We start from the raw sequence: 15185 nt of genomic DNA on the forward strand, positions 1-15185 counted from the left end.
GGATGGACATGTCGTCTGAGGAATGGGAGGGGGAGTTGAAATGGTTCGCGACTGGGAGGTGCAGTTGTTTAGTGTGAACTGAGCGTAGGTGTTCCGCAAAGTGGTCCCCAAGCCTCCGCTTGGTTTCCCCGATGTAGAGGAGGCCACAACGGGAACAGTGGATACAGTATACCACATTAGCAGATGTGCAGGTGAACATCTGCTTGATGTGGAAGGTCTTCTTGGGGCCTGGGATGGAGGTGAGGAGGGAGGTGTAGGGGCAGGTGTAGCACTTCCTGCGGTTGCAGGGAAAAGTGCTGGGGGTAGTGGGGCTGGAGGGGAGTGTGGAGCGGACAAGGGATTCACAGAGAGAGTGGTCCCTCTGGAAAGCAGATAAGGGTGGGGAGGGAAAAATGTCTTTGGTGGTGGGGTCGGATTGCAGATGGCGGAAGTGTCGGACGATGATGCGTTGGATCTGGAGGTTGGTGGGGTGGTACGTGAGGACGAGGGGGATTCTGTTTTAGTTATTATTGCGGGGAGGGAGTGTGAGGGATGAGTTGTGGGAAATGCGGGAGACACGGTAGAGGGCGTTCTCGACCACTGAGTCGGGGGGGATGTTGCAGTCCTTAAAAAACGAGGACATCTGACCCAGCTTGTCCCCGACAAGTTATTTCAGAACCCCCTTCCCCTCCCCCATTTTTGAAGAAGGGTCTAGGCCTGAAACGTCAGCTTTCCTGCTCCTCTGATGCTGCTTGGCCTGCTGTGTTCATCCAGCCTTGTTATCTCAGATTCTCCAGCATCTGCAAAACTTTTTCTTCAGCTGCTTTGTGATGACCAGATGGCAGAACAAAATACCAGACACTGAGGTGCTCACTCAAGCCAGTGGATCAAACATCCATGCCACATCGAGACAGTCATAACTGAGGAAGGTTGGTCTGTTTCTGGAACTCCCAACATTTATTTACCCGAGTGAATATTCTTTGAAGAATTCAAATCTGGGGTGAGCTTTCATAGCTATCAAAGGAAATCGTATGAAGGCACTTTGAGGAGTTTAGTTAGGAGTTTTCAAATTCAATTCAAGTCTGAGAAGCAACTCACCTATATCGCTGCACGTGACACAGCCAAATAAAAAAATTATGTGGCCTCCTTTGGAAACACATGCACATCCGAACTGGAGAGCTCTTGTAGCGCACTGGTAGTGTCCCTACCTTTGGGTCAGAAGGTCTGGGTTCAAATCTATCTTTCCCTAGACTTTTCAAACATACCCAAATGTCTTTATTAAAAGTTTGTAAATCAGAGACAGAGAGGAAACACAGGGTAAGTTGCCTTTATTTGCTAATGATTATTAATTACTTATTATGAAAGTAAAATTGAGATGTATTTACTCTTCAAAATTCAGTTTCTCAGAGTTCAGGGATTGATAAGTGTGGCTGTGTGTTTGCACAAAATGGTTCTCACAAAGATATTGAATTCATACAGAAAATAATGTGCTCTTCCCTCATCTCTAAATCTACCAATTACCAAAGTTTTAAGTGAAATCTAAAACGCAGAATTACTACAGAAGATGTAACGGTGAATGAGTGTTTAACTGTGTCAATGCTGCTTCTCAGTGAATGTGTGGGTGTGAATTGGACAGGGTGTCTGTAAAAAGTGGGTGAGTTGGCAATGTGACTGGTGGTGAGGTGGTAGGGTGGCTGATGCTGGGAGGGGTTGTCAAATTGGGATTAGTTAGGGTACGTTGAGGCAGGGTGGAATTGGGGATTCAGGAGGGGAGAGTTGGAAGGGCATCATGGTTGGGCAATGGGGAGGGGGAAAGTTGAGGAGTTGGTATGAACAGTTGATTGTACAGTCATCCACAAACTAGAATAGGATTTTTCTGGGTAACTATCCAGGTAAGTAAAGCGGAGTTGTCCGAAATCTCAAACTGATAGTCAAAGATCTTTTGGAAGGATCCCTGGGAGCAAAGGAGTTGTGTGATGGAAGTCCAAACTTCCTGGACAATTTCTATGGAGTCAGTCCTTCTGCAGGGACCTCATGCACATTTTGGGTCATATATACAGTCTCTGGCGATTAAAGACTGGAAGAGCAAGACCAATATTTTTTGAACAAAATCAGTTTAATTTACACTTTCATGAGTGATACTGCAGTGTGGTACTGACGGAGTGCGAGAGGTATGGTATCACAAATGAAAATTTTAATCGAAGACCTCAAACCAATGTAAAAGATCCCATGGCAGAGTCTGAAGGAAATCAGGGCAGTATCCTGTTCAACATTCACCCCTGAACCAATATCACAAAATCAAGATACCTGCTCGTTACCAAATTGATGTTTATGAGAGCATGCTGCGTGGAAATTGTTTGTTGCAGCTTCTACAGTAATATAGAGACTTTTGAAAAGTAGTCTCAGTTAAGTGCTCTTGCTATGCTCGCCTTTTTTGGTCAGAGCATTAAGTATAGGAGTTGGGAGGTCATGTTGTGGCTGTACAGGACGTTGGTTAGGTCACTTTTGGAATACTGTGTGCAATTCTGGTCTCCCTGCCACAGGAAGGATGTTGTGAAACTTGAAAAGGTTCAGAGAAGATTTACAAGGATGTTGCCAGGGTTGGAGGGTGTGAGCTGCAGGGAGAGGCTGAATAGACTGCAGCTATTCTCCCTGGAGCATCGGAGGCTGAGGGGTGACCTTATAGAGGTTTATAAAATCATGAGGGTCATGGATAGGGTAGATGGATAAAGTCTTTCCCCTGTGATGGAGGAGTCCAAACTAGAGGGTATAGGTTTAAGGTGGGAGAGGAAAGATTTGAAAGGGGCCTAAAGGGCAACTTTTTCACACAGAGGGTGGTGCGTTTATGGAATGAGCTGCAAGAGGAAGTGGGGGAGGCTGGTACAATTATAACATTTAAAAGGCATCTGGATGGGTATATGAATAGAAAGGGTTTAGAGGGTTATGGGCCAAATGCTGGCAAATGGGACAAGATTGATTTAGGATATCTGGTTGGCATAGACAAGTTGGACCAAAGGGTCTGTTTCTGTGCTGTATATCTCTATGACTACGACTCTTGAGCATTCTGAGGTTAAGAAAGATGCAAGATAAGTTCAGGCACCTTCTTTGCAGCTTTGTGTGAGATTGCATTACACTTTCCATCTAAGTATACAATGGTTTGGATTGATGTTGAAGATTCCATAACTCTGTTTGAAGATGATCATGGAATTTTCCTACTGTCTGCTTCAGTATTCTTCATCAATCAAATGGTCCTAAAACAACAATTCCATGTGACATCCAGAAATGGCTAAAGACACCGGATGCTACAAAGGCCATGGGTCCTGAATATTCCGGCAATAGCACTGAAGACTTGTGCTCCAGAACTTGTCATACGCCTAGCCAAGCTGTTCCAGTATGCCTACAACACTGGCATTTACCAGACAATGTGGGAACACCGGAACCTTCAGATTCCCCTACAAGCCACTCACCATCCTGATTTGGAAATATATCGCCGTTTCTTCACTGGCACTGGGTCAAAATCCTGGAATTTCCTCCCTAATGGAATTGTGGGTCAACCCACAGCAAGTGGACTGCAGCAGTTCAAGAAAGTAACTCATTACCACCTTCTCAAGGGCAACTAGGGATGGGCAATAAATGCTGGGCCCAGCCAACGATGCCTACATTCCACTGACGAATAAAAAAAATTGCTTAGGTGTGTCCTATTTACAAAACTCAGGACAAATCCAATCTAATTACTGCTCTATCAGTCTTACCCTCAGTCAAGTGATGGAAGGTGTCATTGACAGGGCTAGCAAACAGCACTTACTCAATAATGGACCTGCTCACCATTGCTCTGTTTGGCTTTTGTTATTCAAACTTGCATTCTGACTTTACTAACATGGATAGAAAAAGCTGAATTCCAGAAGTGAGGTGAGAGTGATTTTCCTGAACATTAAAACTGCATTTGACTGACTGTGACAGTAAGGAGCCCTAGCAGAGCTGGAGTCAATGGGAATCTGAGGAGGAACGCTCCACTGGTTGGAGTCATACCCGGCACGTAGGAAGATGGTTGTGGTTGTTGGAGCTCGATAGCCTCAGCCTCAGAACATGTCTGCATGGGTTCCTCAGGGTAAAGTTCTTAGCCCAACCATCCTCAACTGCTTCATCAATGACCTTCCCTCCATCACAATGTCAGACATGAGGATGTTTGCCGATTATTTCACAATATTCAGCATGATTCACCATTCCTCAGGTTCAGGAGTACATGGACTTACACATCAAACCTGGACACCATTCAGGTTTGGGTGATGGGTGATAAGAAATGTTTGCACACACAAGTGCCAGGCAATGCTCATCTCCAAGAAGAGAGAATCTAACCATCTTCCCTTGACATTCAATGGTATTACCATCTCTGAATCCCTGACTCTCAACATACTGGAAGTTACCATTGACTAGAACCTGACTAGGCCAGCAGGGGAAAGTTAAGAGTCAACAACATTGCTGTAAGTCTGGAGTCACATGTAGGAGTCACAAATATGGATGGATGGATGGCAGATTTACTTCCCTGAAGGGCATTAATGAACCAGGTGGATTTTTTCCCACAACAATAACAGTATTTACACGGTGCACATATTAGATTAGATTTTTACTGAATTCAAATTTCCTCTATCTGCCATGGTGGGAGTTGAACCCATGGGATTCTGGATTACTAACCCAGTGACATTATATCTCAGTTTAAGAATAAGGGTAGGCCTTTACATCAGCAATGAGGAGAAATTTCTTCACTAAGAGAGTGTAGATAAAGCTCTTAGGAATAAAGGGATCGATGGGACGAAAGCAGGAACAGGCTTCTGAGGTGGATGGTCATATTGACCGGCACCGTGGTCTGGTGGGCTGAATGGCCTATCGTTGCTCCAAATTTCTATGTTTCTATGTGAATGCAGTATGGATTTGGATGTTTTAATAATCTTTCCTCAATGAAAAGAGTGCAATGTGTTCTCAAACTCCTTTTGCCTACACTGAGCAGGGTTCTGTGTATGAATATAAATAGCTACCAGCACATGCAAATACAATGCACTTGAGCCTTGTTGTTAGCCTTTTGTGAATTTCTGCTGTAATTCTTAGCACAGTCAGGATCATTTAGTAAATGATATCCAATAGCAGAATCACATCTAGTGCTGGCCCTAATTATCTGAGTTTTGGAAGCATGGCCTGGTTGAATACAGCTGGTAAACCACCCTGTTGTGGAGGTTAGATATGAAATAGTCGCTGATAAATCCAGTTGCAAATTTTTCTAGTAGAAGAAATGTCTTTAGCCAGAGAGCGGTAAGAATGTGAAACTGGTATCAAGAGGAATGGTTGAGGGGAATTTAAGCGGAGGTGAGATAAACACATAAGGGAGCAAGCATCAGAGAATATTAGATTAGATTTTATTAATCATTCATAGAATCCCCACAGTGTGGAAACAGGCCCTTCAGCCCAACAAGTCCACACTGACCCTCAGAGCATCCCATCCAGGCCCATCCCCCTATAACCCACCTAATCTACACATCCCTGAACACTACAGGCAACTTAGCATGGCCAATCCACCTGGCCTGCACATCTTTAGACTGTGGGAGGAAACCGGAGCAGACACGGGGAGAACATGCAAACTCCACACAGACAGTTGCCCGAGGGTGGAATCAAACCCAGGTCCCTGGCGCTGTGAGGCAGCAGTGCTAACCACTGAGTCACCGTGCTACCTTGTCACTTGTACCTGAGTTCAGGAGTACAGTGAAAATTTTACAGTGTCACCACTCTCCAGCACCATCTTAAAATACACCAGGTAGAATTAAAAATAAGAGCTGAAACTAAAGAAACAGAAGTAAAAGGAAAAGAAAATGTCTAGTTTACCCTCGCTGCCACTATCACCATGAGGTTCAAGCCAGGCCCCACCCCACCCCAATCACTGCCTGGGTGGGGCCCACAATGGGGTGCGATGAAAAGGGGTGTGAGGAGCTTAATGTGGAACATAAACACCAGCATGGAACAGTTAGGCCAAACATTATGTTTTTGGGCTGTAAATACCTTGTCCCTCAGGCTGATTTTTAAATTTGTTCTGGGAAGCATGCACCAGTGGCAAGTCTGTGTTCATCTGCCAAGTTCATTAGGAATGAACCCTGCAATGGGGACACTTGCTTCAAATTGTGTAAGGTTTGCAGACTCCCATCCCTGAAGGACAACTCAGAACCATTTGTGGTTTCTTAACACAACAGCAGCCATCCTGTTCCTTTAGCTACTGGTGCCAGCCCAGAAGTTCATTGTATTCAGTTTGTAACACCAAGTCATCGCAGGATTTTAACTGATAAACCCAAGTGACATAGCCATGACAAAACTGTAGCATTTGTGTATCTGCAGTATACTTGAAATTTCATACAACCCAGTGCACTCCTGAGAATAATTATCCACTGATCTGTGGACACAGAGGTAGGTTTTAAAGAAACTCTCAAAGTAGGTGGTGAAAAGAAAATTTGAAAGAAAGAAATGCAAAGTTTAGGGCCCAGCCAGTTACGTTCAAGACCACCCGAAATGGAGGAAAGTGAGTGCAGGGAGACCTGATTCCAGACAGAATCACAATGTCCTGAGGAAGGGTAATACCTGAAATGTTGACTCCTCCTTTCTTCCGGATGCTGCCTGGCCTGCTGTGTTCTTCCAGCCTCCTGTTTGTCTACCTTAAGATTCCAGCATCTGCAGTTTTGTTTTGTCTCTGTCAGAGTCACAATGCAGTTTGGTACATCAGTAATTAAGGGCTAATACATTACATGTAAATGTTACATCTTTGAATCTATAACATCAGCGACGAACAGAATATTATCATCATCGGCGGTTCCTTGCAGACAAGGATGACTCTCTTCCATTCTCAGGGTGAGTCTGTATGTGGTTGTACAGACCAATTTGGCTACCGCAGGCTCTGTTACCCTTGGGACTGACGGTGGTCCTGGGAAGGGGTGGTTGGGGTATTGGTACAGCAACGTGCTCTTTTCGCTGTTTTCTCCTGGCTTCTGCTTTTTCCAGATGAAAAGTCTTGAGGTGCTCGACGCCTTCCCCGATGCTCCTCCTCCACTTTGGATGGTCTTGGGCCAGTGATTCCCAGGTGTCAGTGAGAATGCTGCACTCTGCCAGTGAGGCCCTGAGGGTATCAGTGAAGTGCTTCCTCTGTCCACCTGGGGCTCCCCTGCTGTTTTGGAGCTGGGAGTAGAGCACCTGCCTGGGGAGTCTCGTGTCGATCACATGGACGACATGCCCAACCCCTCACAGCCAATCAAGGATGGTCAGTGCCTCAATGTTGGGGATGTTGGCCTGGTCGAGGAAAGTGGTGTTAGTGCGTCTTTCTTCCCAGCGGATTCACAGCATCTTGTGCAGGCAGCACTAATGGTACTGCTCCAGCACCTTGAAGTTTCTGTTGCAGACTGTCCATGTCTCAGAGCCATACAGGAGGGCATGAACCACCACAGCTCTGTAAACCAAGATCTTGGTGTGGGTTTTTTTTAAAAATACATTCATGTGTCAATGGCATTGCTGGCTAGGTCAATATTTATTGCCCTTCCCTAATTGCCTACAGGGCAGTTAAGATTCAACCTCATTGCTTTGCATCTGGAGTCATATGTAGGCCAGACCAGGTGAGGATGGCAGATTTCCCTCCCTGAAGGACATTAGTGAACCAGGTGGGTGTTTCCTGACAATTGACAATGATTTCATGGTAATCAGTAAATTTTGAATTGCAGGTTTTTTAAAAAATTGAACTCAAATTTCACCCTTTGCCAAGGCTGGATTCAAACCTGGGTCCTCAGAACTTTAGCTGAGTTTCCTGGATTAATAGGCTAGCAATAATACCACTAGGCCATTGCCTACCCCAAATACTCCCACTTCTTGAACACCCTTGTCCTCAGGCGGCCAAAGGCTATGCTAGCACACAGAGGTGATGCTGGATCTCTTCATCAACATCTGCTTTGGTCGACAAGAAACCCACAAGGTATTGGAAGTGGCCAACGTTCTTCTTGTGGACCTTGATGATTGCGAGTACGCTCCACAATGCCGGGCCAGGACCTTCGTCTTGCTCTCATTTACCCCTGTAACGGCGCTGATGATGGTCTGGGGTCCATCCTCTGAGATTGTACATACGTAAGCATCATCTGCATACTGCAGCTTGATGACACAGGTTGGGGCGACTTTGGTCATGGTATGAAAGTGGTGGAGGTTGAATAATTTCCTGCTGGTTCTGTAAGTTCGCTCCACTCCAATGGGAAGCTTGTCAATGGTGAGGTGAAGCAATGCAGTGAGGTCGATCGAGAGCAGTGTTGTGGCGATGACATAACTCTGTTTGACACCACCCTGAATGGGGAATGGATCGCTGGTGGAGCCATTTGTCATTACCATGACTTCCACGTCGCCATGGAGTAGGTGAAGAAAAGTGTCAAACTTTGTGGTGCAGCCAAAGTGGAGAAGGACCCTCCATAATGCTTCCTGATTGATGGTGTCAAAGGCCTTTGTAAGGTCGAAGAAGGTGATGTACGGGGATAGGTTCTTTTCTCTGCATTTCCCACAAAAATGAGACATAATACTCACAAAGTCAACTGCCTGAATCTTTCGTGGAGGATGTTGGACTCATCTTCATCACTGCGTTTGTTGCTGGAACATTTGATCTGAAAAAGACTGAAATATCTCTTGTCCAACATTTTTTGACGCATTTTGAATCATTCTTTTTGGTGAAGTTTTGCCCATTTTCTGCATTTCTACTTTCTACATTCAGATTAGACTTCTCTTAACTTGACTCACCCAGTAAAGTGTCCCTGGAAAATAGTACAAACCTTATCCCGGTGGCAGGTGAAAACTTTGCAGACAAATGTCAGAGAAATGTCAGATTTTTGAGTCTCCCAAATGATCCAACAGCACCACCAAGAGGCCAGTATTTGATGTTACATGTCCTGATCTGAATCCTGTGCTCACCAGTGCCGCACCGTGGACTCCATTGAGTACTGCACGTGAAAAAGTGCAATGTGGAAAAATGAACAGGTTTCACAGCAAGAGGCTTTGTGATGCAACCAGTTGGCGTCGCTGTTTATCCATTAAGCAAGCGAATAGTTCTCATCCCTGTTGCCATATCTTTTCAAATTCTTTTCCTTTAGCTAATGTCACATTTTGGCACAGTTTCTCATCAAGCACAATATCTGGAGGTGACCGCACAACTCAGTGAGGAAAAGTAGGAACTGCCAATGCTGGAGAATCTGAGATAACAAGGTGTGGAGCTGGATGAACACAGCAGGCCAAGCAGCATCAGAGGAGCAGGAAAGCTGACTTTTCGGGTCTGGACCCTTCTTCAGAAATTCTGAAGCATTTCTGAAGAAGAGTCCAGGCCCAAAACGTAAGCTTTCCTGCTCCTCTGATGCTGCTTGGCCTGCTGAGTTCATCCAGCTCCACACCTTGTTATCTCAGTGGGAAGAAGCTTTTCCTGCCTTTTATCATTACTTACTTGAGCGACATGTTATCGCTGGCTGTGCCAGCATTTGTTACCTATCCTAGTTTGCCCTTGAGAAGGTGGTGGTGAGCTGCCTTCTTGAATTGCTGCAGCCCATGTGCTGTAGGTTGACCCACGATGCCATTAGGGAGGGATTTCTAGGATTTTGACCCAGTGACAGATGAGGAACGATGATACATTTTCAAATCAGGATGGTGAGTGGATTGGAGGTTAATTTGGATGTAGGGATGTTTCTATATATCTGCTGCCCTTGTCCTTCCAGATGTAAGTGGTTGTGGGTTTGGAAAGTGCTGTCTAAGGATATCTGGTGAAATTCTGCAGTGCATCTTGTTCATAGTGCATACTGCACTGCTGCTACTAAGCATCGGTGGTGGAGGGAGTGGATGTAGTATCAATTAAGCGGGCTGCTTTGTCCTGGATGGTGTCAAACTTCTTCAGTTTTGTTGGAGCTACACCCATCCAGGCAAGTGGGGAGTATTTCATCATGCTCCCGACTTGTGTCTTGGAGATTATCATAGAATCATAGAATCCCTACAGTGTGGAAACAGGCCCTTTGGCCCAACAAGTCCACACCGACCCTTAGAACATCCCACCCAGACCCATCCCCTAACCTACACATCCCTGAACACTACGGGCAATTTTGCATGGCCAATCCACCTAACCTGCACATCTTTGGACTGTGAGAGGAAACTGGAGCACCCGGAGGAAACCCACGCAGACACGGGGAGAATGTGCAAACTCCACACAGACAGTCACCTGAAGGTGGAATCAAACCCGGGTTGCTGGCGCTGTGAGGCAACAGAGCTAACCGCTGAGCAACCGTGCCGCTCCTGGTGGACAGGTTTTGGGGAGTTAGGAGTTGAGTTACTCACTGCAGTATTCCTAGTCTCTGACATACACTGGTAGCTACTGTGTTTATTTGGTATGTCCAGTTGAGCTTCTGGTCAATGGTAACCCCCAAGATGTCAATAGCAGGGGTTTCAGTTATGGTAACACTATTGATTATTAAGAGGAGATTGTTAGATTGTCTCTAATTGGAAATGGTCATTGTCTGAAGCACTTAGGATGAATCTTGCCTCTATAGTCATTTTAGACCAATCAACAATTGGAAACAGTCTGCTCTGGTTTACCCTGTAACTCTTTTAAGGTGCCAGCATGGGCATTCTGGGCCAAATGGCCTCCTTCTGCGTTAATTCTGTGGCCCCTTGATCATATTCAATAATTTAGTCATAGTTTATTTGAGCATGGAAAAAGGCCCTATGACCCATTGATGTGCATGAAGACCCATCTATTGTAATCCCATTTCCCAGCACTTGAGCCAGAGCCTTGTATACAATGAAACATCAAGTGATCATATAAATATTTCTTAAATGTTGTAACTTGTATTATGACACTCCATAATTTGTGTTGTTTAATTAAAAGTATTAAAGCTTTCATATGTTCATGTCTTTAATTGCTTTTACCCAAGGGTAATTCCCTGCAAAATCTTTCTGCTTTCAGTCCAGTGACTGTGGTAGTGCTGCACCATTGGAGACACCAAGTTTCTGTTGAGATGTTAGGCCAAGGTACTGTCTACCCACTTGATGGGAACAGGATCTTGAGGTACCGTTTTGAAGAAGAATGGGCGATGTATTCCCTGGTGTCTTGGCCAATGTGAATTCCTCAACTGACACCACTACAATGGATTATCTGATGAGTGCCTCATTCTGTCTGTGAACTTGATTGCCTCACATTACACTGGTGTTTCTCACATTACGCCAATGACGACACTTCATCAATCTTCCATTGGCTGTAAAGCACTCGGATATGCTGAGGTGAAGCGAAACAGGTCTTTTCGAATATTCACACATACCTTGACTGTACTTTGTGGGACACTTTTAATTGATATATTTTCTTTTTTAGATGCAGAAACCAGTCGGCTAGCCCCATCGCCAGGAGTTGATGATCACGGATGGATACCAAGGTATGGACCTCAGTACCCTTACCCTGACCAGCCCACTGGATACAAGCTGAATGTCTACATACCTGGCAGTGCCCCAGTGAAGCTGAGTAAACTCCAGTCTTTCACAGCTGGTGACATGGACAAGAACAACACTTTCTCAACCTTTGGGAAAAAAACAAAACTGATTTCATCACGTGGTGTTGAGCCGGATAGAACTTTGACTTAAAGGTCTCAACTTAGTGTCATCTTCTGGGTGGTTCCAAACTTTCAGTTCCAAAACCAAAAAATCATTTTACTCATTTTAACAGGAGATAATTCACCAATAATTGGCAACAGAAAAAGCAATGAGGGAGGGCAGGTATTTGTTTCTTAACGCAGCAAGTTGTGATTTGGAATGGTGATGGGTACGGATTCAGCGATATTTGAAAAGAAGTTGGACCACTAATTAGCAAGGAACAATCACCGAGACTATCGGGAAGGAACAGCGGAGAGGGGACAGGAAGATGCGATGAGCTTTAAAGTGCTCCCTTTTCTGCTGTACAATTCAATGACCTGTCATTTGAAGAATGTGTTTGAAGCATGTTTCAGATTAAATCAGATTGTGATGTTTTATCTTCCACTGTGTTTTGTTGCAAGGATAATTTCTCATAGCTTCTGAATGTTGTGTGAAAATGAATAATCTTCCACACACACCACTGTTGCCAGTTCTTTTTTTTAAGAAAGACAGTTCGTACTGAGGGACTGTACATTCATCAAATGCTGAATGAAAGACAAACAGAAATTGCTGGAGAAACTCAGTAGGTCTGGCAGCACCTGTGGAGAGAAAAACAGAGTTAACATCTCAAGTCCAGTGACCCTCCATCAGAACTGATAGTAGCTCGGAAAAGATGGTATATAAGCTGAAGATATGGGTGTGTGGGTGTTGGTGGGTAAAGGAATAAGCAATAGATTCATAGAATCCATATAGTGTCGAATAAGGCCATTTGGCCCATTCAGTCCACACCAAACCTTCATAGAACATCCCATCCAGGCCCACCCCATCCCTGTAACCTGCAGTTCCCACAGCTGATCCATCGACCCGCATATGTCCCGACACTATGGGCAATTTAAATGGAAATGGAGCCAAGGGAGAGGGAAAACAGCAGTTGGTCAGACAAAGGGATGGATATTAGTCAACTAGGAAGATAGAAAAGCTGCTAATGGGGACCAGAAGTCGGAGAAAGTGATTGCCTGTGCTGAAAGCAGCCCATGTCATGGCAGGGCCTGGGGTGTGGGAGTTGGGTAAAGGACATAGAAGAAGGTTGCACAGTGGATGTGCCCCTATCTCTGGGCCAGCAGGTCTAGGTTCAAATCCCACTTGTTGTGCACATACAGTGTAGAATGTTTGAACTGTTTGATTAAAATAGCTACACTCATCTTCCAGAAATTTTGGGCCAGAAGGATTCAAGTCCCCCTGAGCCAGATGTGTGCCTGATAAAGTTGATTTAAAAATAAGCAACGTCATGGGTTTGTACCCTTACTGTGGGCTTCTTTGACCTCAAATGTGGAAGAATGCTCCGGGCTGGCTTTTTTTTTGATTAAAATAGATAAATATTAACAATATGCAATTGATAAGCCTTTTAGAAATCTACTTGTACAGCAATGCTATAGCAGGAAGTGTCAGCTCATCTCTTCCTTTTGATCTTGGAGACAGCTTCTTAATAGACACTGTCTTATTTAGACTGGGTTCATACCACACAGTGTGAAATCATTTTCAATGGAGAATGGTATTGGCCAGTGTAAAGCTGAGCCATAGTGCAGAGAATTACATTGGATTTTTACACAGAACACCGCAAGGCAGTGCATCCAGTCTCTGTTGCCCCAGAACAAGTTACAGGATTGGGGAAATGGTACTGATTTGCCAGGTTTTGTTGATTCCTGGCCCAGATCAAGGTTCTGAAGCCTTATCTCCACCCTCTTGCTACCCCTCACCTGGGGGTCTGTGACAGTGAGGTGTTCTTGGGAGGCTAGGGTGTTATAAAGACTTCTCCTTGAAGCTGAGATCACACCATGCTCTCCAGCTCCCTCCCTCGTGGGGTTCTGCTTTCCAAGTTCAGCCAGAGTTACAGCTCTGAGGAAGGTGAACCTTTTCAAAATATTTAAAATACAAACACACCTCCTGGATTTCTGTATGAATCTTGTCCTCCTTCATTAGACTGAGGATGTGAGGCAGGGATTGGGGCGGGTTTGAAGTTGGTTACAAAACGTAAAACATTGCAACATCTGGCCTTATTTGACAACACTCGTATCTGAGAGTTAAAATTCCCCTCATCAACTCTTGCAATTTGTTTAATAACTGCACCACAACAGGCTGGTCAGTGCAACGTCCTCACCAATGTTAATGTTCCCAATGCCACTTAGAAAGGCAATGCCTAGTGGTATTATTACTGGATTGCTAACCCAGGTAATGACCTGGAGACCCAGATTCAAATCCTGCCATAGCAGATGTGGAATTTGAATTAAACAAATATCTGCAATTAAAGAGTCTAATGGTGACCACAAGTTGATTGTTGGAAAAATCCATCTGATTCACTAATGTCCTTTAGGGAAGGAAACTGCCATCCTTACCTGGTCTGGCCTACATGTGACTCCAGACCCGCAGCAATGTGGTTGACTCTTAATTGCCCTCTGGGGCAATTAGGAATGGGCAATAAATGTTGCCTAGCCAGCGATGCCCTCATCTCGTGAGTGAATAGAAAAAGAAACTTCTGCGTCCCACCCCATCACCATTTCCTCCTCTTCCCTTCTTCTTCACACACTTTCCCAGCTTCCTCTTAAATGCACCTATACTATTCACCCCAGCTACTGGTGTGGGAGCATGTACCACATGCTCACCACTCACTGAGAGAAGATGTTTCTCTTGAATTTCCTGTTGCACTAATTAATGACTATCTGATATTTATTCTGGTTCGCAAACCCTTTCATAAAGTGAAAAATCTTTATTAAATCACTGCTCTATATTCCCTCTCTCAGAGAAGAGTTGTAGCTTTTTCAAACTTTTAAAATTCATTTTTTATTCATTTGTGGGATGTGGATGTCACTGGCTGGGTCAGCATTTATTGCCCGTCCCTAATTGCCCTTGAGAAGGTGGTGGTAAGCTGCCTTCCTGAATAGCTCCAACCCATCTGCTGTGGTTTGACCTACAATGACATTTGGGAAAGAATTCCAGGGTTTTAACCCAGTGACAGAGAAGGAACTGCAATATATTTCCATGTCAGGATGGTAAGTGCCTTGGAGGGGAACTTGAAGGTGGTGGTGCTCCTATGTATCTGCTGCCCTTGTCCTTCTAGATGGAAGTGGTCGTGGGTTTGGAAGGTGCTGAGTGAGGATCTTTGGTGAATTTCTGCACTTCATCTTATAGATAGTACACACTGTTGCCACTGAGCTTCAGTGGTGGAGGGAGTGGATGCTTGTGGATGTAGTGCCAATCAAGCCGGCTGCTTTGTCCTGGACAGTGTCAAACCTCTTGAGTGTTGTTGGAGCTGCACTCATCCAGGCAAGTGGGGAGTATTCCATCACACTCCTGGCTGGTGCCTTGTAGATGGTGGACAGACTTTGGGGAGTCAGGAGGTGAGTTACTTGCCACAGTATTCCCAGCTTCTGACCTGCTGTTGTAGCCACTGTGTTTATGTGGGGAGTCCAGTTGAGTTTCTTGTCAACGGTAATGCCCAGGATGTTGATAGTGGGGAATTCAGTGATGGGTAACACCGTTGAATACAAAGGGGCGGTAGT

At 44.9% G+C, this 15185-nt stretch overlaps 1 protein-coding gene across 1 annotated transcript in view; it reads left to right on the forward strand.

Moving 5' to 3' along the window:
• LOC109934069 (protocadherin-10-like) overlaps positions 1–11640 on the forward strand; it is a 33657-nt gene extending 22017 nt beyond the window's left edge. The window contains exon 4 of the mRNA XM_048603776.1: positions 11381–11640. Coding sequence (XP_048459733.1) covers positions 11381–11640 — 260 coding nt within the window. The remainder of the gene's footprint in view (positions 1–11380) is intronic.
• The last annotated feature ends 3545 nt before the right edge of the window (positions 11641–15185 follow it).

The sequence above is a fragment of the Rhincodon typus genome, chromosome 12 (assembly GCF_021869965.1).
Source record: "Rhincodon typus isolate 14 chromosome 12, sRhiTyp1.1, whole genome shotgun sequence".
NCBI classification, from domain to species: Eukaryota; Metazoa; Chordata; class Chondrichthyes; order Orectolobiformes; family Rhincodontidae; genus Rhincodon; species Rhincodon typus.